This window comes from Pantherophis guttatus, chromosome 11 (assembly GCF_059756535.1).
Source record: "Pantherophis guttatus breed Tessera chromosome 11, ASM5975653v1, whole genome shotgun sequence".
In the NCBI taxonomy this organism is placed as follows: Eukaryota; Metazoa; Chordata; class Lepidosauria; order Squamata; family Colubridae; genus Pantherophis; species Pantherophis guttatus.
Window position 1 is genome coordinate 10,843,660 of NC_142073.1, and position 25,422 is coordinate 10,869,081.

General features: G+C 38.9%; 2 protein-coding genes across 7 annotated transcripts in view; one reads left to right on the plus strand and one right to left on the minus strand.

Annotated features, from left to right (window-relative positions):
- Positions 1-25,422, minus strand: part of CEP89 (centrosomal protein 89) — a 48,180-nt gene that overhangs the window by 13,951 nt on the left and 8,807 nt on the right. For 3 of the 5 annotated variants that reach the window (XM_087877223.1, XM_087877222.1, XM_034425761.3), the window contains exons 7-18: positions 25,097-25,148; positions 24,089-24,304; positions 22,710-22,852; positions 22,453-22,503; positions 22,147-22,230; positions 20,978-21,087; positions 19,923-20,038; positions 18,926-19,106; positions 17,959-18,126; positions 16,804-16,945; positions 15,761-15,850; positions 6,811-6,980 (exon numbers count right to left, since the gene is read on the minus strand). In XM_087877223.1, the coding sequence (XP_087733349.1) occupies positions 6,811-6,980; positions 15,761-15,850; positions 16,804-16,945; positions 17,959-18,126; positions 18,926-19,106; positions 19,923-20,038; positions 20,978-21,087; positions 22,147-22,230; positions 22,453-22,503; positions 22,710-22,852; positions 24,089-24,304; positions 25,097-25,148 (1,523 nt within the window). Of the gene's footprint in view, positions 1-2,258; positions 2,378-6,327; positions 6,439-6,810; positions 6,981-15,760; positions 15,851-16,803; positions 16,946-17,958; positions 18,127-18,925; positions 19,107-19,922; positions 20,039-20,977; positions 21,088-22,146; positions 22,231-22,452; positions 22,504-22,709; positions 22,853-24,088; positions 24,305-25,096; positions 25,149-25,422 lie in introns of those variants that run through there. The other 2 variants (XM_034425765.2, XM_087877221.1) reach the window with 2 other exon arrangements.
- LOC117670531 (E3 ubiquitin-protein ligase RNF182-like) lies at positions 6,995-10,412 on the plus strand. Of its 2 annotated transcripts, none has more exons than XM_034425769.3 (2): positions 6,995-7,131; positions 9,582-10,412. In XM_034425769.3, the coding sequence occupies exon 2, from the start codon at positions 9,598-9,600 to the stop codon at positions 10,321-10,323; it is 726 nt and encodes a 241-aa protein (XP_034281660.1). In that variant the 5' UTR covers positions 6,995-7,131; positions 9,582-9,597; the 3' UTR covers positions 10,324-10,412. The 2 variants fall into 2 exon arrangements, with proteins under 2 accessions (XP_034281660.1, XP_034281661.1); XM_034425770.3 differs by lacking the exon at positions 6,995-7,131 and adding an exon at positions 7,328-7,407.

A 25,422-nucleotide genomic window follows, 5' to 3' on the forward strand; every position in this document is an offset into this window, starting at 1 on the left:
TAAAAAAAGACATAAGACATCACAGAAGAAGAAAAAAATCTTCTTATAGGGCAGAAGAGAATAACACGTAGCTCCTAGAAGCCTCTTCGGCTCACTAGTGCTGAAATTATTTGTTTGAATTCAAACATTGAAAGTTTTTTTAAATAGGAACTGCATCAAACTCCCCATAGCCGAGGAGGGAAAAAAAATATGAAATATCAAACAGGAGTTCTGCTGTTATGTACGTTCTTTCGAAGTAGGTTGAAAAATTTACTGTACATGATTTGGTGCCTGGATTTTATTGGGTTTCAGACTTCTCGATGTTCAATCAGCCCTAATTAGATAGATTACATGACTGCTGATGAGAACAGATCTGCAATAATCTTCTGCTCTTGAAATCTATCTCTGCACCAATAAATCTTTTAAGCAATCGTGCCTGCAGTCATCAAAAATCTTAGCCCTTGTCCCAGCTTGTAAATGTTGCGCTGTCTCGTCCCAATTCAATCTTTTCCCATGTAGCGTTCAAAGACGGCATTGTATGTGCTGTTCAGCAGGGCCCTGGTTTGAGAATTGTAATCTCGTTGTAAAGGGTTGAAAAATATAATAAGAATAATCATGTAAATTAATCGTGTAACCTTTTCCTGGGTGCAAAGCAGTGGTGGGTTGCCCCCAGTTCGGACCTGTTCGCAAAAACCGATAGTAAAACTGGCGGGAGGCTCTGCCCACCTCCCCCGGAGGTCGTCATCCCACGATCTGCGCATGTACAGAAGCAAGGCGGGTGCATGAAGTGAGCACGTGCCCGCAATCCCGTTGCGAGCCAATAGTAAAGGTAAGTAGATCCCACCCCTGGTGCAAAGATTACATTTATGTGTGGAACAGAAGTCTAAATAGGTTTCAACAACATTCAGTTCTGCTCACTCTCCCATTTAATTTAGCTTAGCTTACAAATAAGGTAAATACCTGTACTTTATAATTTCATAGGTTGCATTTTTCTCCTAAGAAAATTTGGTGTTTTAGGGCAAGAGAGTTACTTGTTCTATGATAGGGCGCTTAGGCTTATGTATGCAAGGACTTTTCCCTCTTGAAGGCAATTCAGTCCAAATCTTTTGAGGGCTACAATTGTGTCCCTCAAGGTGTTTCTAAAATTGCCTTTCACCTGGCGGCAAGGTCTAAAAAAGCGAGTGGGATAGTCAAGACCACCTACTGGCTAAAATTGACCTTACTTCCCAGAGGCCTTAGCTCCCTTGAGCCCACTAGAAATTGTCATTCAAGATGGAAGACTTTACAGACAAACGACCGTATAAAGTTGTCATTTATCCCACCCGCTTCGCAGTTCTTGAGATTCCTCAAAGCTAATGAGGTTGTTAAGACAGCAAATAATAAGATATTGATTTGCTGTACAGACAGACAAATGACAACATCTCTTTTTTCTTTTAAGAATGGAAAACTTAAAAAAGCAAAGCCTGGCTAAATTTCTCCATAGCCTTGAAGAAATGACATGATGGCTTCCACCTTAGCTGTTTTGCATTCTTTTGTCTTCGGCCTTGCATCTTCTCCTCACGGAGAGGAGAATCATTCAAGATCATCATTCAAGGTCAGTCAAAACCAGATGGCAACAGCAATAGGATCTAGACTTATATACTTCTTCCTAGTGCTTTACAACACTTTCTAAGTCAGAGGCCCCCAACCTTTTGGACACCAGAGACCGGTTCCACAGAGAGAGTTTTTTCCACAGAGCAGAGTGGGTGTAGTTTCGCATACTACCTGAATCCCACGGATGGGGCATTGCTTTTTTGCATGAACCAGTTTCTGGCATGGTGTGGCCCAGTATCGGTCCACAAACTAGGGGACCCCTGCTCTAAGTGGTTTACGAGTCAGCATATTGCCCCCCCCCCAACAATCTGGGTCCTTATTTTACCGACCTCGGAAGGATGGAAGGCTGAGTCAATCTTGAGCCGGTCAGGATTGAACTCCTGGCAGTGGGCAGAGTTAGCCTGCAATATTGCATTCTAACCACTGTGCCATGTCAATGCTACAGTACATGATCAATATGCTACTATACAGACAGCATACTGTTACACTGTCAATTTTATAATGATCCTGATTGCTTTCATATATCTCCAATTCGAAGGAGGATTCCTGGTAGAGTAAATAATTTTTTATATCAAGGTACTCCAGGCACATTCTAACAAAGGCAGTACCTTAAAAATTCTGTTTTAGATCCTGTGCTATTAGGGAACAAATGAGGAATCCTGGTAATTTAAAAAAAAGTTATTTCATTTTATTTTAAATTGTTCACAAAAATAGAATGTTATAAGATTGTAAAATCTTTCAGTTGGCTAAGAGCTACAAATTGATTAAGGGTTTGGTTTCTGGGTCACAGACTGTAAAAAATTATCTGTAAACAAATAGAAACAAAAAAAAATATTTTAATATGATTTTAAAAGTTTAAAAATTTCATATTGTTCTAGCAGTAATCTGATCGTACAATAAAATAAGAATGTCTAATCGAGCTGATTTACAGATGAAGCATTTTAGCTACTCTCCCAATGGTGTATTAATCTCTACATGCTGCTCTTCAAACATATAGTCCTTTGCTATGTATTACATGCCTTCACCAGTAATAAGCAGTATGGCTCGGCTAAGACACTGAGCTTGTCGATCAGAAAGGTCGGCAGTTCAGCGGTTCGAATCCCTAGTGCCGCGTAACGGGGTGAGCTCCCGTTACTTGTCCCAACTTCTGTCAACCTAGCAGTTCGAAAGCACGAAAAAATGCAAGTCAAAAAATAGGGACCACCTTTGGTGGGAACAGTGTTCCGTGCCTCTTTGGCATTTAGTCATGCCGGCCACATGACCACGGAGACGTCTTTGGACAACGCTGGCTCTTCAGCTTAGAAATGGAGATGAGCACTGCCCCCTAGAGTCGGGAACGCCTAGCACTTATGTGCGAGGGGAACTTTTACCTTTACCTTCATACTTCAATGAAACATTTTCAAGCACAATTGTCAAAAGACTTTGCCAGTCTTGATGCCCTGATTTACAAACTCAATTCCATTTTTTAGCCCATGTAGCTTCAATGACTAACATTCTCCAAAGAACGTATGATATGAACCCAAGGACACCAACTAAAAGTCTTCTTGCAAAGCAGGAGATGAGCCTTTAAAATAGTACAATTAGCTTTATCGCTTGTTCTGTTGACTGTTCACTTATGTAACACTTAATGGCTTTAGGATGGTTACGCAATCATGCACGCATCCCTCCTTCTATAGACATACAATTATGTATTCTAAAGGAGAAGGAGAAAGAGAAAGAGAAAAAGAAGAAGAAAGGGTTAACACTGTCTGTTCCCTGACAGTAGTTTTAATGTGTTGCTGAAATTTCTATCTGTTGGGAACAATTTCCCAGACAACAAATGTTGTCCTTAAGTAAGCTAGTGGGAACAAATCAACATCATCATTAGAAATTAGCCCGGCACTCCTGATTCTCGTTGCCAAGCTACAGATGCTTAAGAACAACCCCACCACCAATCAATAATTCCCTTTTTCTGTTATTCTTCGAACAAGGGCACTGGTGATGGAAGGCTTTCACAGATCAAAAGCCACAGAGCTGACCTGAGATTCGAGAAATCTGTTTGGTTTTGTTTTTGCATGATAGGCTGCAGCATAAAAGAAAACATTTCCTACTTAAAGCAATTTCAGATTTCAGAAGAACTGCAAGCAGAACCCAACCCAACACTGAAGGAATCTGGCTTCAATAAAGTCTTTTGACCACGTTGTCCTACAATCTTTTTTGTATATCACATTTAAAAAACAACAACACTATAGTCACAGTAGTTAGATGTTTAACCAGACCATTTACAGAATGATTAATTCATTATAATCTATTTTACCAGGTGACATCAGAGGGAGAGAAGGCGAGAAGATGGCTATTCCATCAACTCTGCCATTCTGCTCTCCAATTGGTCATTATTTAATACTGTTAAAGACTGGGTTTTGTCTTCTCCTGTTCTTTCAACATCTTTTTTTTACTTTTTACTTATGTGTTTTTAGGTTGTAGGCCAGATGGGACACAGTGGCTCAGTGGCTAAGACGCTGAGCTTGTCTATCGAAAGGTCGGCAGTTCAGTAGTTTGAATCCCTAGTGCCGCGTAACGGGGTGAACTCCCGTTACTTGTCCCAGCTTCTGCCAACCTAGCAGTTCGAAAGCACGTAAAAAATGCAAGTAGAAAAATAGGGACCACCTTTGGTGAGAAGGTAACAGCGTTCCGTGCGCCTTTGGCGTTGAGTCATGCCGGCCACATGACCACGGAGATGTCTTCAGACAGTGCTGGCTCTTCGGCTTTGAAACGGAGATGAGAACCGACCCCTAGAGTCGTAAATAACTAGCACATATGTGCGAGGGGAACCTTTACCTTTACCTTCTTTCAACATCTTTTTATTTTACTTTTTAATTATGTGTTTTTAGGTTATAGGCCTGGAAGGCAGTACCTGTTTTGATTCTAATGATAGGGACCTTATTCTTGTAGCATTTTTGGCTGCAGAGCAGATAAAAAAAGCTAATAAAGATAATGCTAATTATTCTTCTGTCTCATGCACACTATCTGTTAAATACAACTGGCCTAAAATAAGACATTTAAAATGATATATAGACTAAAGCACTGGACTGGCATCTTCCTTGGATATACTTCATGCTCTGCAACGTAAAACACTCAAAATGTTGCTCTTTTTAAAAAGGATGGATTCCTTAACTGGCATGCCCCAACTTGGGTAACTCTGCTAAAGACACTAATCTTGGTAACGATACATGAAACAGAACCTTTAAAAAAGAATGTGGCTACTGGGCACATTCACCCTGGAGGTGATCCTTCGGATATTGAACTGAATTGAAGGAGTAGAAGATAGTATAAACCAGAGGTCTTCAAACTTGGCAACTTTAAGACTTGTGGACTTCAACTCCCAGAATTCTCCAGCCAGCTATGCTGCCAAGTTTGAAGACCTCTGGTATAAACTGACTGGAGAAATAGTCAGAAGAAATTAGGGCTCCTCGGTGCTCTCTGAGGTTGCTTGTTTTCTTGCAGAATTTCATTACCCTATCTAGGCAACCTCATCGGTGCCAGTTCTGATGATGTTACCTAGTTAGGGTAATTAAACATCTGCAAGAAAACAAGCAAGCTCAGAGTGCAACGAGGACCCCCTCATTTCAACCCTGAGCTACAAATATTCTCCGTTAAAGTCAGAAAAACAAGCACCAGAAATCCACCCCTATGCATTCCTGCCCATTTAAAAAACAAAACAAATCAGGGTAACTACTTGCAGGACACATGAGACTAATATAGTCTGACCATAACTAAGATATGGATAAAATGCAGCCTCACATAAGCCTCTAAGGTTTACAGAAAGAGCAGGTTTGAACTATAAAAATGGTACTCATATGAAGAAAAATTGAAATTTTCTGGAACCCAACAGCTGACAGACTGTCGGTCCATCTTCTTTGCTGAATTCTTACTCCAACTGCATCCTAAAGAAAATCTTGCTCACCCCACACTGATATATGTTACTATTGTCATCGACCCCCTCCCAACCTCCCCCACCCCGAAGGAATTATAAACATCTAGCATCTGGTTTTGTCTAGAGTGCCTTGGAAGGCTGAAAGGCTCTTAGGCCGATGTCTAAGTCAAAAACAGCCTTAACATGAAATAGACTCTTTAAGTTGCAGGTTTAGGTGCCACTGAAGTTGGCTGAGTGGACACACACCTGCCCCATTCCGTGGGAAAGGTCTTCTGTTTAAACATCTTTTGGGCATGTTTTTATTTTTTAAAAACAATCCCCACAGTTAGATGGCCGCCAGAGCATTTGCGGAATGATCAATTCATTATCATCCATTTTACTAAGAGGCTGGATTTTGTTGTTTCCTGCACATTGGGGGCATGTGCTGCCCTGAACACATCTGGCATACCTCCTTCCCCTCCACCATAAGGCACATACCAAACAAGGAGGTGATACAATGTGTGTTGTGGCACAGGTGGTTTCATTCACTTTGTAAAGGAATCAGCAGTGGTCTGATCCTGTAATTTATCCTGTAAATAGGCGAGTAGTTATTATAGACGCAGATGGCTCACAGCTTGAACTGTGGCTTCCATTATTTTATCAAACAATGGTTAGAGATGCTCCATTATCCATCTCCTGCGTTGCTTAAAAATAATCATAGTCATCAAAACATTCTTTGGCACCTTCCTTTCCCCCCCACCCCGTGGGGGTAGGGGGAGAAAGCTTCACACCTTCCGAATTACTCTAACACAGAAAATCTTCCTTTAGCCAAGAGCTGCCAAATTCTTGGCTTGTTACCTGTATTCGCTATGAGAAAGCTCCCCATTCAGGAAATATATTTTGCTAAGCATCGTTAACCGACCTCTCTGGTTGGTTTTTAAGAGAACTGACGGTCTGGACTGATTTTTCCCTTGCTGGAAAAAAAAGAAAATCCCTGTGAAATCAGCCAGCGTATGACCACGGATTCACTCTGGAGAGAAGGACTGAAAACGGAGTTCAAAAGTTAATCGCTCCTGCCTGTCTTGTGCCTCCTCTTTAGGAAGACGCGACAAGCAGAAGGCAGGGTTTGTTAAGCTGCTTGTCACCCCCTGCAATCAATTACTTCCTTCAGGGTTTCGAAGGCTGAGGGGGGAGGCAGGGAGGGGAGGAGAGTGGCATTTTCAATCCAGCAGAGAAGAGGAAGAAGAGCAAATGCAGACAGAGTACACCAGATGGGGCTCTTACCGCAAGTTCTTCTAACCAATTGGATGCAATTTGTTTATGGAAGGAGCCTCGGATTAACTTACCTCTTCTGCTGCAGAGCTTCATCGAGGGATTCCTGCTTCTCTTGCAGCAGCCGCTGGAGGTGTTTCATTTCTCGCTGGTACTGAGCAGTCTTCCCCGCAAATTCCTTCTCTTGCTCTGTCACTTTGAGGTTGATGTCCCCAAGCTTGCCTGCCGCCGTCTTTTTATACACCTGTGAGAGTTGGAACAGAATCCAGTTCAAAGCACGGCTCTCGGGCTACTGCAGGGGGCATAGATGGATCGTAACCAGGGGGGGAAGATGGTTCTTTCTGTCGGCTGTTTCGTCCTGAGTCATGGGATGCCCGGTTCGGAGAACAAATCGGGTAGGTGGGATCGAAAGAAAGACGATCAGGTCATCTTTCTTCGAGCATTTTTTTTTTACTAACGTGCAGCTTGCCAACGAAGACGACAAAGATGTCACTGCCTTGGCAAGGCTGTGTTGTTTCATCCTAGGTTTTTTTTCCTCCTAGAAAGGCAGTTCTCAATAGCTTCAAAGCCAAATAAATGTTGGTTTGACTAGACACAATGAACAGCTAGACTTTTAAACACACCTGCTTCTCTACAAGATCAACAGTCAAGTTTTAATGATCACTGTCCAGGTAATGATAAAAGAGATGTGACTCTACATTATGGGTTATTTGTCCTTTAATCTGAGCACAAGAAGGTGAAAAAGAAACAACCTTAGCTTTGCAAATTGATGCTTCTGTTACTGTGATGGCTATGTATTTGTTTTCCTTCTAGAATACTGGAATGTAACTCCTTTTCCCTTTTTTTCTCACACTTCATATGCCTTCTTTAGAAAAAGGCTGACCGGCAAATGGAGCTTTTAAAGCTATTTCGGGGCAAATATCGCATTAGACCGAATTTTATCTCTCAATAAATCAAAATTAATCAGAACGCCTCATTAGACCAGCGCTGCTGTCAGGGACGTTTTTTATCCCAAGTATTTTCCTGCCAACCAATGCAGACTGATCGGGTTAACAACTACTCTGATGGCGAAGACTAGATTCCTGCTTCAAGTCTACAGTTGGAGAGTCAGCTCTTTGCAGTGATTTTCATGAATAAAACAAAAATGAAGTAACATTGAATTATGCAGCCTGTAAAATTTCACATATGAGTTGATGTATAAATACTGAAGCAGATTTCAATAGCATTTGGATGCGTTGCCCGTTTCACCTCTCGAGGCGTGAAACTTTCACAGGAATCTTATCTCTCAGAATATTAAGACCTTGGTTATTATAAAGCATGTGAGTGTAGTTGTCAATTTAGGGTTTGGGGGGACGTTTGAATTTCATGGGGGATATGGTCACATATAGTGCATTTTCTCCAAGTCATTCCTTGGCTAAAGGTTCCCATGCAAAAGTCAAGAGAACCAAGACAGGACTAGATGGAATAGTTTCATCCGGTACGTCTTCTATGTTCGAACCTGATGCCAATAAGCATTTGAAAAATGTGATGAGATCATACTGGCCCATCTACTTTGAGTCAGCCCATAGATGCATCCTTTGAAGCTTTTCTATTTTTTTTTTTTAAAAATTGAAGCTGGTTATCATATACATTGTTTTACCTTTGTTGTTTAATCTAATCTGGATCAAAACCTAAGATTCTATGAAACTTTATTCAGACCAGAGTCTAGATCACACTTGATTCCATTCTGAAGGCTTGTAGGGTAGTGAAATAGCTGTTCCAGGAATAGCTTGATGCATATAGGTGCACTGCTCAAATGGACTTACTGAATGCTAGCGGTGTCTGTGAGGACTTTTTAGCAATTAATGAGGTAAATGAAGAAGCTTCTTTTCTTTTCTTTTTTCTTTCACTGGATATTAATCCAGTTTAAAAAAAAAATACTCGTTTGGGTAAGAATAACTTATTCTGTAAGCATTATTTTAAATGCACATAGGACTTCAACTTTTATCTAGTGCAGATACTATACAATGTCGCCCAGATAATCGGGAAAGGAGGGTAGATGACAATGTAATGTTCCAAAGAATAATTCCAAGATATAAGATAAAATGGAAAGTCAAATTGCCACCAGCTCATATTGGGCTCCCCTCTTTCTCTAACTTCTCAGTATGAAAGGATACAACTGAGGAAGTCCCACAGTGATTTAAGCACTTTTTAAAATTTTATTTCACAGACTATTACTTTAATTTAGTGTTTCTCAACCTTGAGAAATTTAAACTGTGAGTACGTCAACTTCCAGAATTGAAGCTAAGTCTTCAACCCCCATTTCCAGCTAGAGGTTTTTCCCACTCCTATCTGAAATCCTGGAAAACTACTCCCATTACAGTAGAGTAAATAATACAACTGCAAAGGACCAATATCGTGGCAGTAATAAGATAGCTTTCCACCTCTCTAAATATTTTGGCATAGGAAACAACAGGAAGCAAGATTACTAGTTTTTCATCAACTTTTGAGTTAATAATTACAGTTGTGCTTTGAAGAAAATGACACCAGAAAATAATCTGAGCAAAAGTTGTAAATATTGCTCAAACAGTCAAGAAAAGGTTGAATATGTCCCATAATCGGTTGTTGGAAAAACAACTTCCAGGAGATTATAAAATGGATGAAGTTAAAAAAAATTAACTTTGTAAAATTATATGAAATTAAATATAACACATTCATAATGAGAAATGTGAACGGATTTAATCCATTTTAACTCATCCCCTTTTCCAGTAAACAAATAAATGCATCGACAGAAATATTACACCATTACAAAAAAGGCCTGGTTAAAAAAAGAGTAGGGAAGCTCACTGCTGTTCTCTTTTGACAGTCTGCCTAACGGGAAGATGAATTATCCTCAAACAGACGGGGACGAAAAAGTGCTGAACGAGGAGCTGGAGTGCAAAATCTGTTACCAGAAATTCAACCTCCAGAGTCGCAAGCCCAAACTCCTGGACTGCCTCCACCGAGTGTGTGCAAAATGCCTCACTAAAATCCTTCAGGTAGGAAGCGGCTCGCTTCACATCAGCTGCCCTTTCTGCCGGCATGAAACAGAGCTGCAGGAAGAAGAAGTAGAAGGACTTCCTGATGATTTGAACATCTTGTCCAGACTGGTCACCAAAGACAAGTCGACATGGAATTCAGAGTGCAAGGAAGTCCTCCTGACACCGAAGAACTTGGCTTCGTCAAGTCCTTCGCGCGGCTCCTCAAACTGCCTGGTGATAACCATCATGGAAGTACAGAGAGATTCCCCCCGGACTCCCAGTCAAAACATCCTCTCGGATTATTACACAGATCACAGCCTGGACTCGGAATCTGTCAATTCCACCAACCAGTTAGACCAAGACGTTTTCTCCAAGCTCTGTAATCATGTCCCCAGAATACTAGTGTGGCTGCTTGGTTTTTTTTATTTCGGTTCTTTGCCCCTCGGTATCTATTTATTAGTGATTCAGAAAGTCACTCTGGGAATTGTCTGTGTCAGTCTCGTGCCATCCAGTCTGACGGTGTGTCTTGTGTACGGTTTTTGTCAGTGCCTCTGCCAGGGAATGTGCGACTGTTCTTCTAGAAATTGATGCCAAACGCAAACGGATATTGAGACAGCTCAAAGTCTACATGATGGGTTTTTTTTAAAAAAAAATGTGACTGTAAGTAAAAAAGAAGAAGAAGAAGGACACCGGTCTATGAACTGGTGTTTTCAGCATTCCATTCTTCTGACTACAGTAATGATTAAAGATGATTTTTCTGGAAAGATAAAATCTTTATGTGGGAGAAGTCTGGCATCTTGAAAATGCGATATTGTCTTATTTGACCGAAGCTGCTCAAAACACTGGCTGTTACAAGGAGGAGAAATTGAGCTGATGTCTCTGAATGGAGCCTTTTAATATATTTCGAAGGCTACCTCTTACTCAATCACAAGTTGGACCAGAAGCTAGGGAGAAGAATGCTTTCCCCTGAGAAGTTATTTTCCTGACTCCCCAGACTGTTACGTCAACGGTGTGTGTGTGTGTGTGTGTGTGTGTGTGTGTGTGTGTGTGTGTGTAAAAGACAGAAATTGCTTTGTTAAACTAGGGCCATGCTTAATTTGATTCACGGCTTTGTTGAAGAAAGCAGCTACGAATTTATCTTTTGCTCTGCTAAGAAGCAGGAGAGATCAAGGACTGCGATTTTTGAACTCTTCACACACTTTAGCCAATGTTTAATTAAAGAAAAATATATAGCTCTGTATGTGCTACAGTCTGAAAAATAAACTAGACTGTTTCTGGCAATGTAGACTTCTCTGATAAAAGTTTAGATCTCACTTGTATATCGAGGCATAGTGTTGCTCAATCAAAACGAGCAGTTTTTATGTATGTGGCTATGTATCCATACATTGTATATGGTTATGAAGCTGGTACACTAAAAAGTAAGAGAGTTCTGTTTTATTGTATGCGCCTGTCTTATTCTGCCATAGACAATTCTATCAGTTAAAAAGGAGCATGCGACAACATTTTTGGCTAGAGCATACTCATTTTTGAACCCTGCTGTGCTTTACAAGGGAGAAGAATTACTTCTGAAAATCATGCCAGAATTCATGACGATTGTCTTGTTTAAAATCCTGCTTAAAAGTCAGCAGCCACCTTTTGTAATTGGATTTACATTGAGTAATCTGGTGTCCCCCTATCCTTACCTGAAAATAATAGCTGTTCCAAGCAGCTGGAACAGCACTTTGGCCTGTTGCAAAAACCTCTTGGTACCAAAATTACCAAAATTGCCAATTCAACACTCAGAAAAGCTGCATCCCTCTAAACAGAACATGGGTTCATAGGGCTGGAAGGGAACTCAGAGATCTTCTAGTCCCTACTTCTTGCTCAAGGCAGGATTTCTCCAGAACTGGCTGGGGAAATTCTGGCTGCCTGGGTAAACTCAATCTACTTCATAAGCAGTGGCATGCCACTTTCTTGGAAGCTACCCTTTTTAGGAGGTTATAGGGAGTATAAATGGGTGGTGCGGAGGCCTAGAGGTGGAACTCACAATCAGGAGGCTGTGAGTTCAATCCTAGGTAGAAGCAGATATTTCTCTCTCTGGGCACACTGAGAATATATCTGCTGAATAAGACTCTGCATTGGTGACAGGAAGGGCATCCGGCCAGTAACCACTCAGCTCCATTCAGTTGCTCAGACTCCACCCCGCAAGGGATTAAAACAGGATGATGATGATGATAGGGAGGGTAACTGGTGACGTTGGGCAAGGCTTTCATTTCTGATCCTTTCAGAGGACTAAATGGGGTAGTGGGGCATATAGTACCTCCATGTTATTCTATTAAGGCCCTAATGCCTCTGCCCCTTGGTTTTTCCCAGAGTAAAAAAATTCGGGAGGGGAAGTGGAAGAGTTTAAGCAATGAAACAAATGCTTCTAGGAGCACCCATTTTGCTCCTTTAATCGATGCCAGAATGGTTTCTGCCCAGTATAAATCTGCTTTATTGAGAGAGAATTTCACCAAGGGTTTGTAAATCACCAGCTTTATATGACCTGGATGAAACTGATCCTGTCCTGCTGGCTTTATATACACTGGGATAAGTAAAAACATATGACAGTATTGGGCTTCTGCAGACTTGCGACTGGGTTCCAGCTGTTAAGCCAAATTGATCACTGCTCTGTAATACAATCCCCAAAACTTCAAAAACCACAGAACAACCCACAGCATCCCTTAAATCTAGAAAACTCACTCTCCCCTTCTTCCTACTATTATGGTAGAAGACTCTCTATCTTCTCTTTAGGTTACTAAAGGCATGACGCAAATGTTTTTTTGAGTCCACACTACATCACGTTGAATGCTATTTACTTCTTTAACTGAGAAGTAACAATAAGCAGTCAATGCCCAGGTCAACATTTGGATAAAGCAATTATTTTGCCACAATATTTAGGATGAACAGAATGTTTATCGAAGGCACTTTCAGTGAAAAGCGGTTTTGAAGGAACGGTGGCAAAAAAGGGAAAGTAAATCACCGAAATGTATTTGTTCGAGTTGAATGAGAGGAAACCACAAGGACAATTGAATCTGAAAGCAGATAAAAAGAGAAAGGAGACACAGTAGTGGCAGTAGTGGCCAAAATTGTGGAAACCTTTTGGAAAAAGTGTATTTTTGAGGTTTGATAGCTAATAACACCACTTTTTTTTTGGAGTTTCAAGATAATCCTATTCCACTGCTGGAATGGCCTGGGAATAGCCTAGACCTTAACCCAATTGAAAATCTATGGAGCCGACTAAAGAAACTTGGTAGTCGGAAGCGACCCAGCAATAAAATCCAGTTAATAGAAGCAATAATTCAATCTTGGTTTCACATTGTAACAGCTGCAGAACGAAAAGACTTGGTTCACTCCATGGGAAGACGTTGTAAGGCCGTAATTCATGCTAAAGGTTACCCAATGAAGTATTAGCTGACATGGTGATAATTTTTGGATATCTCATTTCACTTTTCTTTAGCAAATAGCAAATCCTTCATAAAAGTTATTGCATTACATTCTTGATTAAATTATTTTTCCATTGATATATAATTTTATGGTACTACTCCAAAATAAAAGTGGTGTTATTAGCTAGTTTTAGAAAATACACTTTTCCCAAAAGGGTTCCACAATTTTGGCCACTACTGTATCTCCTGACCCCAATATAAGAATTGCCACAGAAAGCAATAAACTTGTTAAACAGACGTTTTAAAAAAAAGCACACACAAGAGATTCAATCAGCATCAGAGTCTCCTCAAGATCTCACTGGTCCCCTGAACCCCCCCAACACTGATGGCAAAGCCAGGTCTGGAGAGACTTCCAGGGGAAAAAAAAAAGGAAAATAATTTAACTTGTGTTTGCACTTTTAATCAACTATTTATTTTAAGGCTTAAGAGAAAGAAAGAGAATATAGACAACCTGAAACCGAAAGGGGAACGCTTTATGTAATGTGATGTTTAAAGGTTATGAAGTTTATCATTACAATAACTGTTGCAGAAAAAATTAAAATGACAGGCACACATCCACTGGGGTACTATTTTTGCTGTCATTATATAAAAATGTGTAAGCTGGAAATAGCACTTGCAAAAGTGATTAACTGATTAACCAGTATGATTTTATTTTTTTTGTATGTAAGGAACTGAAACTCTTGCTCCAAATCTATCCTCATGGCAAATATAAAGATGTTAGTGTTAAGAATAGTAAGATTCCTCAAAAATGATTGGTATAAGAATACTTTTTATAACAGTTTTTTAAACAAAACAAAATTAAAATCCCCAAAACAGTTTTAGGGCAAGCAGATTATATTTCCTGAAGGAAGGAACAAGTTAATAATTGTATTAGCCGAGGTGGCACAGTAGTTAGAGTGCAGTACTTCAACTGACTGCTAGCTGCAGTTTGGCAGTTCAAATCTCACCGGTTCAAGGTTGACTCAGCTTCCACCCTTCCGAGGTGGGTAAAATGAGGACCCAGATTGTTGGGGGCATTATGCTTAGAGAGGGCTGTAAAAGCATTATGAAGCGGTATATAAGTCCAAATGCTATTGCTATTAGGAGACATTTGAAATAATTTGGTAGGTATCTGGAAAGCAACAAGCACACGGAACGATATATTCCATATCCTGCTTGTGATTCCCTAAAAGCATCTGACTGACTACTCAGGCAACGCCGAACTAAGCAGACTTTTGCTTCTCATGTTCAAGTCATTAAATGGATTTCAGAAATAATTTTATTTTTGGTTGCAGGGCTCCATAACAGGAAAACAACAGTACAAAACCTGCATCGGTGTACGTTCAAAACTACCACCATGATTAGTAGAGGAATGGAATAAACATTACTGTATGAATTGAAATCCAATGAAGTATTTAGGTGCAAAATTATATTGAAGATTAGAATCCTTTATTGGCCAAGTGTGATTGGACACATAAGGAATTTGTCTTTGGTGCATATGCTCTCAGTGTACACGAAAAGAAAAGATACAAAAGATTGTTAGGGGCAACAGAAAAAGGGCATATCTAACTTATTTGTCAAAGCAACTGAAGCATCATTCAGAACTCAGATGCTCAACTTCGTCTTGTTCAACTAATAAGGGTAATGGTAAAGCTTGGAATTGTTTCACCTGACTCATTAGTAAGTAGCCATGTCTTGACAAACTGGAAATAGATGTACCATATTTTTTGGAGTATAAGACGCACTGGAATATAAGACGCACCTACCTTTTTTGGTGAGGAAAAGAAGAAAAAGAAATCTCTCTCTGCCTCTGAGCAATTCTGCCTCGTTGCAGCAAACAGCAAACAGCCTGCTTTACTTTCATTTTCGTTTTCAGCATAGCTTGATTAGCACAAGGAAAAAAAAAATCTGCTCCAGCAATTTACCTCCTTGCAGCAAGCAGCAGAGGCCCTGCGCAAAACAGCTGAGAGCAAATCAGCTGAGAGTCGGGAGGCTGATCCAATCAACTTGTGCTAATGAGGCTGTGCTGAAGCTGAAAGGAGCTGTTTTTTCTTGCTATTTGCTTGCAAGGAGGTAACTGCTGGGGGGCAGAGGCCAAAGGGTGGGGGCCAGTGGGTGGGCGGGGCTACATTCGGTGTATAAGACGCACCTAAATTTTTCCCCCTTTTAGGGCAGAAAAAGGTGCATGTTATACTCTGAAAAATACGGTATATCTAAATACAATTAAAACACCAGCACTATCCATTTCCAGCCCTGTGAAATAGAGTGCACGGTGAGGTGTTTGTTATGGGTACAGATGTACAAAATATTCCAGGCCATGCTGAGGCCACTTCTGGACTAGGCCATTCCAGGGAAGATTTGGCAATTTCCAGAAGTAACTCTGAACTGGAAAAAAAAAACAGTTTGAGAGGTTCCAAGGATGATCTGGCCACAAAATAGCCTCTTTTGTCCAGAGTGTCATGTTCTCTAATCTGTCCTACTTCCATGTTTTAATAAAAGCTTATGTTTCTGATTCCGCTCTGAAAAATCAGTAACGGATATCATACTATAGATCCCGCAAATATTTAAAAGGATGTGCTTACCTTGACTTTCTCTTCTAATTTTCCTAGACGTACATTTCCTTCTATTATTTTGTTGAGAACACCGTGCTTCTCTTTCTCCAAACAACTGGCCTAGGGAAATCAGAAAAGCCATTTGTGAGTTCTGAAAAGATTTTCCTCTTTAGGGGGAAAATGTTAACTTGCAAAGCATCCCTGGCCTGCTCTCAAGTTGCCATAGACAAGGGGGATGGGAAACCGACGAAGCAGCATGGCAGCCAAAGACAGGAGCAATTCCAGACATATCTCTCTCAAGGCTGTCTCCCAGGGTTACCCACAGCGGCCGGAGGGGTGTGATCTCTTCAACCCATGAAATTGCTCCGTTGGTGAATGTGACTGATGACACACCCTGGGGGGAGGGGAGAAACAGGGTCATAATTGGGGCGTAAATTACGTGGGGCCAGAGTTTGCTTCACCTGGAATGTGCAGACATGAAGCTCCTAATAAATAACTGGATTTCTTTTGAAGCTTGGCTCGAGGTTCATGATTTAATTAGGGCATCCGTGGGAACCCTGACAGAAAGTTTATTCTACTAAGTTCCCAGGTAAATTCAGAGATTGGATAAGAATCTACTTTAAATCACAATCCTCTACCCAGTGTTATCTAGCTCAGGGGTCTCCAACCTTGGCAACTTTGTGGACTTCAACTCCCAGAGTTCCTCAGCCAGCAAAGCTGAGGAAAAGCTCAGCAAAGCTCAGCCAGCAAAGCAAAGCTGGCTGAGGAACTCTGGGAATTGAAGTCCACAAGTCTTAAAATTGCCAAGGTTGGAGACCCCTGAAGCTGACAAAAGCTCCCTATTATCCAGAGGTCCTTCATAAAACCAGCTTCTTGAGATTGTTTTAGATAATATAATATATATTTCTTTATTTATATCCTGCCTTTATTATTTTTACAAAATTTTACAAATTCCCATTTTCCCTGCAACAACTCTGTGAGGTGAGTTGGGCTGAGAGAGAATAACTGGCCCAAAGTCACCTATGCTTTTGCTCCTTAAATAAACTAAACGTATCTTTGATTCGTTTGATTACCAGGTTTAAAAGCTGATCACGTTCTTGAGTTATATTTTCGGCCAAGCTGATCATGTTCACTAGATACTGGTGGGCTGCCATCTCCTTTTCCATCGTTTCTTCCAAGTGCTGCTTCAGAAGACCGATCTGCTTCTCTGACCGCCTGCGTGGTTTTGACAAAAGGCAGTAAAATCTCTTAGGGAGCAATTCAATTTTATTTTAATTCAATATCGGGATTCGAGACTCAAAAACAAATTGCAGGAAATTATACTTGGGTCAGCACCTCAACCAAACGATGAAAAGAATCGGTCATCAAATGTCCACTGAAACAGGATACTTTTATTTTTACAGGATTTTAATATAACTAAAGTCATTGTGTAGGTTTTTTATAAATGAATTACCATAAATAAATTACCAGAATCTAACCGGTTCAAATAATAGTACCCTTACCATTCTTTGGTACTAATAAAAGTACCAGTAGTAGGCTTTGGGAAAAGACCGTAAGGAAAGTGCCAGACTTACTACAGGTAGTTCTCCACTTATGATCACAATTGAGCCTAAACTTTCTCTTGCTAAGTGAGACAGTTAAGTGAGTTTTGCCCCATTTTACGACCTTTCTCACCGTAGTTGTTAAGTGAATCACCGCAGTTGTTAAGTTAGTAACACAACTGTAAAGTAAATCTGGCTCCCCCATGGACTTTGCTTGTCAGAAGGTCTCAAAAAGTGACCGTGTGACCTCAGGACACTGCAGCCATCATAAATATGAGTCAGTTGCTAAGCATCCAAATTTGGATCATATGACTATAGAGATGCTGCAGTGGTCATAAGTGTGAAAAACGGTCATAAGTCCCTTTTTTCAGGGCCGCTGTAACTTCAAACGGTCACTAAATGAACTTTTGTTAAGTCGAGGACAACCTGTGTAAGGGGAAGAAAAGTAGTGGACCAAGGGAACAATGACAGAGAAAGAGGACAACATTTTAAAACATTTTTCTCAGCTATGATGACTACAAAGATGAACCTAATTTAAAACAAATATTAGCTTTACTTTGATTATTAAATTAAATTCAATCTGAAAAAGCTTCCGGTATTTTAAAAGAAGCAGACCGTCTGCACCAAAAACTCTTTTTGAGAGGCTGCAAAAGGGAGACAAAAACACAAGAACAAAAATAAGCCAACCTTTTAGTCTTCTGTGCCATTTCCAGCTCAGCTTCTAATGCCTTGTTTTCTGCCACCAGGTCATTTTTCTCGAGAAACAGGCTTTTTGTTTCTGCTTGAACAGAGGCGAGTTTTTTCACTAGTTTTTGGGTCTCCATCTCTCTCTTTTCCTGTTCCATCTGCAAATGGCTATAGAAATAATCATGAAAACTGGGCAGCAAATCAAGGCATCCAGCTTCCTAACTTGTAGAAATGAACAAATCAATGATGGTTAATTCAGGTTGATTTCTGACATCATGGCAATTGCTGCAAATGTTAAAAGCTTGCAACTACAACAACCAAGGCACTTAATTAATTAATTACTTAAATTAAAACATTTGGCACACAGTAAGAATCCACTTCATAAAGTCGGAAGCGGAAAGTGTGATACATAGACATGAAAATGGCAAAATATTGTAAAAAGTACCGTGTTTTTCAGAGCATAAGACGCACCGGAGTATAAGACGCACCTACCTTTTTTGGTGAGGAAAAGAAAAAAAAAGAAATCTCCCTCTGCTTCCTTGCAGCAAACAGCAAACAGCCTGCTTTACTTTCATTTTCGTTTTCAGCATAGCTTGATTAGCACAAGGGAAAAAAAATCTGCTCCAGCAATTTACCTCTTTGCAGCAAGCAGCAGAGCTCTGCACAAAACAGCTGAGAGCAAATCAGCTGAGAGTTGGGAGGCCGATCCAATCAATTTGTGCTAATTAGGTTGTGCTGAAGCTGAAAGGAGCTGTCTTTTCTTGCTGTTTGCTTGCAAGGAGGTAACTGCTGCGAGGCAGAGGCCAAAGGGTGGGGGCCAGTGGGTGGGCGGGGCTACATTCGGTGTATAAGACGCACCTAAATTTTCACCCCCTTTAAGGAGGGGAAAAGGTGCGTCTTATACTCCGAAAAATACGGTACATAAAAACCACTGACAGGAATGGGACTTTTATCATCAGACACTTACTTTTTAAATTTATTTTCCAAGGCAACGTGCTCTTCTGCTGTTACATAATCGCTAACGCTGGCCTTTAATTCTTTGTACGCGGAGCGTAATTCTTTCAGCTTTTTCTGACAGTCTTTCATCTCCACTTCTTGGTTTTGTTTTTCGGTTTCCAGCATAACGAGCTGCTTGGTCAGTTTGGAAACTAGACCAAAATTATGAATCGCCCAAAATTCAAAACATTTGGGCGGGGAAAAAAGTTATACTGAGAGGAAAATCAAATCACAATTTTTGTTCATATGGACACTTTTCAATTCCAGTCTAGTGATTCTTACACGTTAATTTGCAGTATTACTTGCTTGGAACACCTTGCCTTCAGAAATTGTGGGTGATCCATCACTGGAGGCTTTTAAGAAGAGACTGGACAGCCACTTGTCTGAGATTGTATAGGTTCTCCTGCATGAGCAGGATGCTGGACTAGAAGATCTCCAAGGTCCCTTCCAGATCTATCTTACCATACCCTACCCTACCAAATTTTCCTTTTCACAAGACTGTAATGTCAGTGCAACTTGTTAAGCTGCTGTCAAATATAAATCTCATTAAATCTGCAAATACTCAGGACTAGCAACTACAGCGAAAAAAATAACCATCTCTAACTCTAAACTTTTATTTTGTCTCTTTTATATTGCTAATGACACTGACTTGCAAATGAATACAAACATATGCACGACACAATGGTATTTATTTTAGATTTTCACATTCTGGTTGATAGCCATGTTTCATTTCACCACGATGAACCCTGAATGTGTACCATATTAAAATTAAATCATCAACTACTGCAAAATTTTATTAAGTATTACAAACCAAAATAAATCTGAAAAGGTTTCATGGCTGAATTGATAGTAGTCACTGATTATCAACACGGGTAATTCTAAACAGGCTTACAAAACTTTTACCTTTGGAGGTAAAATTGATATGTCTCTATTCACATTTGTTGCATGCAGTGATAAATTTATTTCACCTTCTTTAACATGTTGGTTGATGGCATCGTTTATTTTGGTTTCTTGTATTTTCAGCTGTTCCATTAACACTCTATTTTCCTCCAGGACAAGCTTGGCTTGACTTTGCAAATGCTGCCTGTAAAGGAACATTGATTTCAAATTTGAAATAGCACTGAAACCTTTCTGCACAGAGTTCAAAATAAGTAATGGTAATAATAAACTAAACTAAAATGCATTTAGAATATATGTGTCCTATAGGAGAAATCTCTATATACTGTATTTTTCAGAGTATAAGACGCACCTTTTTCCCCGCTAAAAGGGAGCGAAAATGTATGTGCGTTTTATATACTGAATGTAGCCGCGCCCACCCACTGGCCCCCACCCTTTGGTCTCTGCCTCCCAGCAGTTTTCCTCCTCGCAGCAAGCAGCAAGAAGAAACAATGCATTTCAGCTTCAGCACAGCCTAATTAGCACAAGTTGATTGGATCAGCCTCCCGACTCAGCTATTTTGCTCTCATCTGTTTTGCGCAGGGCTCTGCTGCTTGCTGCAAGGAGGTAAATTGCTGGAGCAGTTTTTTTTTTCCTTGTGCTAATCAAGCTATGCTGAAAACAAAAATGAAAGTAAAGCAGGCTGTTTGCTGTAACGAGGCAAAATTGCTGGGAGGCAGAGGCAAAGGCAGATTTCTGTTTCGTGTTTTCCTTACGAAAAAAGGTAGGTGCGTCTTATAGTCCGAAAAATATGGTAGGTGCTACATTGCGAATAATTACATTTTTCTAGGCAAAGTCTGGTATTTCTTTTGGAGAGTATTCTTGGCATGTGTTGTTTCTATTCTGCTATCGATATGTTAAGGTTTCATTAAGAAAATATAGCTACTTAATAATAACCAAATAACAAGTTATTTTAAGCTTAAAAATAAGTTTAATACAATGCAATGTATACTGATCAAATTATTCCTACTTATTTAAACACTGAATTTTTACAGGATTTAAAATAACTAAAAGTCATTGCATCGGTTTTTATAAACAAATTACAATAAAGGAACTATCTAACAGGTTCAAATAATAGTACCCTTACCATTCTTTGGTACTAATAGAAGTACCAGTATTTTTAGTTAATTTTTGGTGTAACTGCTCATTTTCCTTTACTACTTCTTCCACTTGTGCTTTAAACATCTTCATGCTTTCCTGAAGGAAAAAAACAACAACAACATATATTCACTACAGTAAATTAAATGGATACGAATTTGACTTTCTGACGAGGAAGATCATCCATATGGGATTCATGAAGTTGAGTCATTACAGAAAAATATATTGTCTTTTGAATATTTCAACAGATAATCACACTTGTCTACTACAATCAGAGTTTATATCATAACTATAAATATAATGTGGACTTTAGTAGAGAGGAAATGGTCTATTTTTTAAAAAGTGATAAGGGACTAACTGAGGATAGGAAATAAGGTCCGTTTATATAAAAGTTAAGACTAGGTGAGAAGTGTGGTGGCCTAGAAGTGGAGCTCTTGCCTCACAATCAGGAGGCTGTGAGGTAGTAGATAGCGGCAGATATTTCTCTCTCTGGGTGGAAAGAGAAAATATCTGCTGTGAGCTGCGCATAGGCATCAGGAAGGGTATTTGGCCAGTAAACGCTCAGCTCCATTCAGTCACCCCAACTCAAGGGATTATAGGGTCGTGTGTGTGTGTGTGTGTGTGTGTGTGTATATATATACATACATATATATATATATATATATATATATATATATATATATATATATATATATATATATATATATATATATATATATATATATATATTAGACTTATACTGTATATATTGTGCTTTATAGTCCTCTCTAAGTGGTTTACAGAGTCAGCATCTTGCCCCCAACAATCTGGGTCCTCATTTTACCGACCTCCAAGGATGGAAGGCTGAGTGAGACACGAACTCTGTGTTGTGTATATATAATTTAAGAGTAGTCCCTCTTAAACACATTATGTGATAAATCTTGAACTATAGTTCTAAAGTGAAAGAAAACAGCCTGATATTTTCCTTGACCACTTAGTTTTCATGTGTAAGAATCATATATTTTATTTTCTATCTTATTGTGTATTTGAACACTTGGCAGCACTGACTTGCAAAAATCATCTATGTCCAAAGATACTTTAGACTGAATGTTATTACACAAACATTTTCCTAGTCAAATTGAATCGCACAGACTTTAAAATACAGAGCTATTAACTTGCCTCATGCTCTAGAATCAACTCTTCCTTTTCTTTCATTCGGTCTTCATATGCCAACAGAAGAGGAGATAAATATTTCATGTCAAGCTGAACCAAAAAAACAAACAAAAAAAACCCAACTTCAACCCATGAAAATGTATAGCAGCATTAGATTTAAAACATTTTAGTGAAGATTATCTAATCAGATAACAATATTTTAAGATTTTATTTTAAGATGTCAATAAGGTAATTAATTAAATACAATTTGGAAACAGATAACAGTGAACTTATCAGGTGCTATAAAATGAAAATGGTTAACTTGTTACTTACCAGCCATGGGGGTATTGGCTTTTTCATTGGCAGACTTCCAATCTTTACACTCTAAGATAGTAAAAATATAAGATAGATTAATACCAACAATCTCATGTATCTATGTATTAAGTAAGTCTATTTTTTTTTTAAAAAAAAGATCACAACCAGACTAATATAACCAAAACTCCAGACACCTGAATTAATTTCCTATTAAAATTAATTGAAAGTGGAAAGGAACAAAAACTATAAGAAACAATCTTGAGAGTGAACATTACCTCACTGGGTGAAATTGGTCTGTACTTTGTTTGATAACGACTCAGTTCTGCATTTAAGCGATGAACAGTCATTTTCAGACTATCATTTTCATCTACTAGTTCCTGGGCTTGCTGTCTTAACAGCAACAATTCTGCCCCTTCCTCTGGATTAATACAAAAAAGAAAAAGAAAAAAGAAAAAGGTTACATTTTATACTGATGCACATATTGCTAAAAGATCTCCAAAATCTAACTTAAGCCGAATCCTGTATGATAAAATTGAACTTCTTTAAAGATACGATGATTCCATAAAACTATTTAAAATTCATCGGTACAACTAGGAATCCCTAAACAAAATGCAATTCACCAGCTATATATGGCTATATACGCCTAGTTTACTGCTAGTCTGAGATTGTATAAACGAGAAGATTCATGAGCACTTAGTCAGGAATAAATCATGAAAGCTACAAATGGTGCAGGCTATAAAATATAATGCAAATCCAAAGGACCGCATGACAAAATCTATGCATGTAACTTGGGACAACAGGTTAATGACAACAGCAGATACTTTATATGAAGAAGGTACTAGGTAGATCCAATTAAAATATCAGGCAGCAGATGATAAAAAAAAATATATCCCTGCATAAAACCCTAGAAACCCACTCCTAGGTCCTGAAGATCAAACTTGCCTAGATGGATATTTTGGAAATTACGTTAAAAAAATTGCCTAAATCTAAATCTAGTGAGAATAAGGTGCTGAATGTTCTATTACAACTGACATGTGATGATGATGTCCTCATTTTGGGGAGGATGAAACCATCAAAGGCAACCTCCTCAAACGTCCTTGATATTTTATGACATGTTTCAAAGGATTCTATCCTGAGGGGGGAAACTGGAATGACAAGTTAGATCAGTGTACTTCAAATGCCAGCCTTAAGATCCGAGGAAAGTGCATGAAAGCACTTTCAAGTGGATCTACAAAAAAAAAAAAAAAAACCCTGGACCCAGCAGAGGAAGCCACAGCAACATGGGAATTTTTTCCCAAACAATCCAATTGACTTGCTCATTCAGAAATGCATTTATTAGAACACAAATTCTGGAAGGGGAGAGTGTCATATGACAAATGTCGGGTTATTAACTCAATTTTTCTAAGGTACTGATGATTTCTAACGTACTTTCTAAAATATGATACAAAAAAAAAATCATCATCTCAATTAGTTAAATATATTCTAACTTACCATTTTCCCCATATCTTTCCTAAGTTTGCCCGATATATTAAATAATGGTACATGTAGAATGATAAAGTTCAATCATTCTTCCCTCGATTCCCACGTATATAGTTTTATTCTCTCCCACCTGAACACAATAAATTATATTTAAAGAACATCGATTCCTTTGCACCTTCACTGTGTGAATTCTGCTTTTCCTTAAACTGTCTGTTCTCTTTTTCCAATTTCTTAATTTTTAATTGCAGTTCCTTCATTAACTGCTTTGACTGTTCAAGTTCAGAAAATAAGGTCTGGTTTGCATTGTTTAGATGCCAATGTTGTTCTTTTAATTTCTGGAACGTCTCTCTGGGGAGAACCATCTGTTCCTGTTTTCTGTGGAGGGCTGCATCTACCCAAGAAATGAAATAAAATATTTATCAATCACATAAATATATGCAAACCTTTCGGTAAAACGGCTGAACTCTAAGAATCTTTATTTAGAAGCAGGCATTTTGCATTTATGATAAGACTTCTGTCTCAACAGAAATGACTACTTAATCCACTCCAGTAGCTTGAAGATACTTTATAGGATTAATAATTATTAAAGTTATATAAGATATCTTAATTCAATTGCAAACTGCAACAGTTTTTTATGTTTTTATTTTGTGGGAAACAATTTACCGTTTCTTCACCCTCAAAAAGTCTTACAGTGAGACTGGATGTATATCTAAGGCAGGGGCTATTTTAATACAAAATATACAGAGTGCAGTACTTTGGAGTTAAAAGCAGGGGGAAAAAGCTGCAAGGAACATAAAATATTTTTCTAGCACACATAGCAACTCCTTAAAGCAGCTTTAACTTTTTCTGGGATCCCCCAGTTGCCCTCTGTAGCTATAATATGATCTCAGGAAAATATGCATTTCATTATAGGAGCTGCAGAAAGACTGGGGAACATTTCAAAACACCGATTTATATATGAAATCAAAATATTGCACCACTCTAGTATAAAAACCTGCATTTACATTTTAGATTCCACAGTTTAGCAAATATACTTAAATCTCAACAGTAGCTAATGACCTGGGGAAACAAACAAGTCCCAAGTTCTTGTTAGGTTAAATTATGGTTCAGAACTACACTCAACCTATTCTGTAGACTCCAACACAACTTATTTACACTAAACTTAAATTTAGAGAGTTTGTACCTGAAGACGAAGGCGGTTTTTCATTCAGAGGAGTTTCTCCTGAGTTGTTGTCCTAGAAATGGAACAAAATATTTAACCTAATTTCTTGTAGGACCCTCGTTTTCACCCACAAAATATCAGCAACTATTCCAGAAGATATACACCAAAAATTTAAAAATTGATGTTCTTCAGTTCTAACTTCGAAAGTTCTTTTAAAAATTTAAATGACCTTTTTTTAAAAAAAAGAATTCCAGATTCAATCACTTAAATAAAAATGAACGCATAAAAGGGAAGGCGTACAATTTAACCTTTCACCCAACTCCAGCTAATTGGAGGATTCTAGATCT